The following is a 1,699-nucleotide window of genomic DNA, read 5'->3' on the forward strand; positions in this document are numbered from 1 at the left end:
CTGAATTTGAATTCATGATATGACGAATTTGTAGCGTCTGTCATTGCCACTTTATCTAACAAGAAATTGCTGTAAATATGCAAGCTGAGGCGTGAGACACAAAATCATATTCAAAAGACTTTTTGTAACAAGCTTTGCATTCAGAGCAAAAGCTTTTGGATAAAAATGTTGGAACACTCAAGCGTTATGGCGAAAAAATCAAGTGTTTTAGGACCACAGAAAAGGTTTTGGGCAAATTAGTCAAATGATATACTGATGACATTTTACAACACTGGTTCTCACGCATGACCAATGCAACACGCGCCGTTTAGTAGCGACCTGTTCACGTGATGACGATCAATGAAAAATGTGTGGACAACCAGGTCGCCTGACGTAGCTTGTTGCATATCATAGTGAAAAGTGTGATGTCAAGCACCGGTTTCAGTTTTTTGTTCATTTAGCCAATCGTTTGTTTTGCGTGAAGGCGGGCTTCAATTCAATTTGGTACGGTAAGCGTTACCGACTGACAATCAGACGCTAATAGTGATAAAATCAATAAATTAGTTAGACTACGTCGTTGCGAATTCAGTAGTGTTTCACCAGCTGTCATTCCATCATGATCAATTTCGCAAAGTGCTTGGCGGTTTTTCTTATGCTGCAAACGTGCTCCGCGAATTACACAGAATCTCTGTCACAGCAGCGAGAAAAGCGATATGTGTCATTCAGTCCAAACGGCGGGACTGCCAAAATTATTCTCGGTTCACTTTGGCCGGTCCATTTTCATCACAAATTGACTCGCAGCATCAACATGGCTATGAACTTTCAAGCCAACTATAACATACCATCGACGATCATCTGGCCAGTGCCGACCAGCATCTTCAAAAACCGACTGAACAACGACTATGTAGACAACAGTCGCATCCAGCTGTACCAGCTTCTTGAAAGGATGTTCGATTCTTACGGCACCAATGGGCATGAATGTGTTTTGCGAACAATATGCGAGGTAGCCGAAACGCCGCTCTACGATAGTGGCGTTTTTGGTGAACTGATGGATGTAATTTTTACGTGAGTATCGTGCCTAGCAGTGTCTTGAAATTACAAAAAAAATATAATGCTTTAATTTTTAGACCATACAAATCGGAACAACTGGACCAAAGCTACTACGATGCACGGTTACAAGGCCTGAATGGAACGAATTGTGTTGAACTCTATGAGCGGTGTCCATTAGGGTCTGGGTTGCTGGAAAAACTGTCCATCTTATATTCTACCTTTGGTTGAAATAAAAAGAACAGATATAACCGTATAACGTGTTAAGCCGAGTATTCTATGGATAAATATTTCATACACAGTGAGTGAAATGTGGGAGAAGTGACTGATTGGTGTGCTCGCATTGATATTGAAAATGTATCTGTAGATAGTGATGTACGCGTACGAAGAACCACCAGTTCGTTCGAAAAAAAACTGAACTTGATCTCAGCAATCTTGGATCATCGTTAAAAAATGTTTATCCGTTCTTCAATAAATACTGCGTTTAGTTCTCATTTTTGAACGCGTTCAAACCATGCATGGTCGTACAAAAATTGTGTACCGCAATACCGAAGTCGATAGTGGTCTTTAACTTCTCGGCTTTCGGTGGTGACATCATACGAATCCTCGAAGAACGAAGAACACCTGAATGGTGATGTGGCAGACGAAGATGGCGGTATGGTGATGGACCTAG

The 1,699-nt window shown here is 41.2% G+C and overlaps 1 protein-coding gene across 1 annotated transcript; it reads left to right on the plus strand.

The window, feature by feature from the left end:
* Positions 1-595: 595 nt before the first annotated feature.
* Positions 596-1,257, plus strand: LOC134209907 (uncharacterized). Its single transcript, XM_062685928.1, has 2 exons — positions 596-1,044; positions 1,107-1,257. The coding sequence occupies exons 1-2, from the start codon at positions 596-598 to the stop codon at positions 1,255-1,257; spliced, it is 600 nt and encodes a 199-aa protein (XP_062541912.1).
* Positions 1,258-1,699: the final 442 nt, after the last annotated feature.

Source organism: Armigeres subalbatus, chromosome 2 (assembly GCF_024139115.2).
Source record: "Armigeres subalbatus isolate Guangzhou_Male chromosome 2, GZ_Asu_2, whole genome shotgun sequence".
Classification (NCBI taxonomy): domain Eukaryota; kingdom Metazoa; phylum Arthropoda; class Insecta; order Diptera; family Culicidae; genus Armigeres; species Armigeres subalbatus.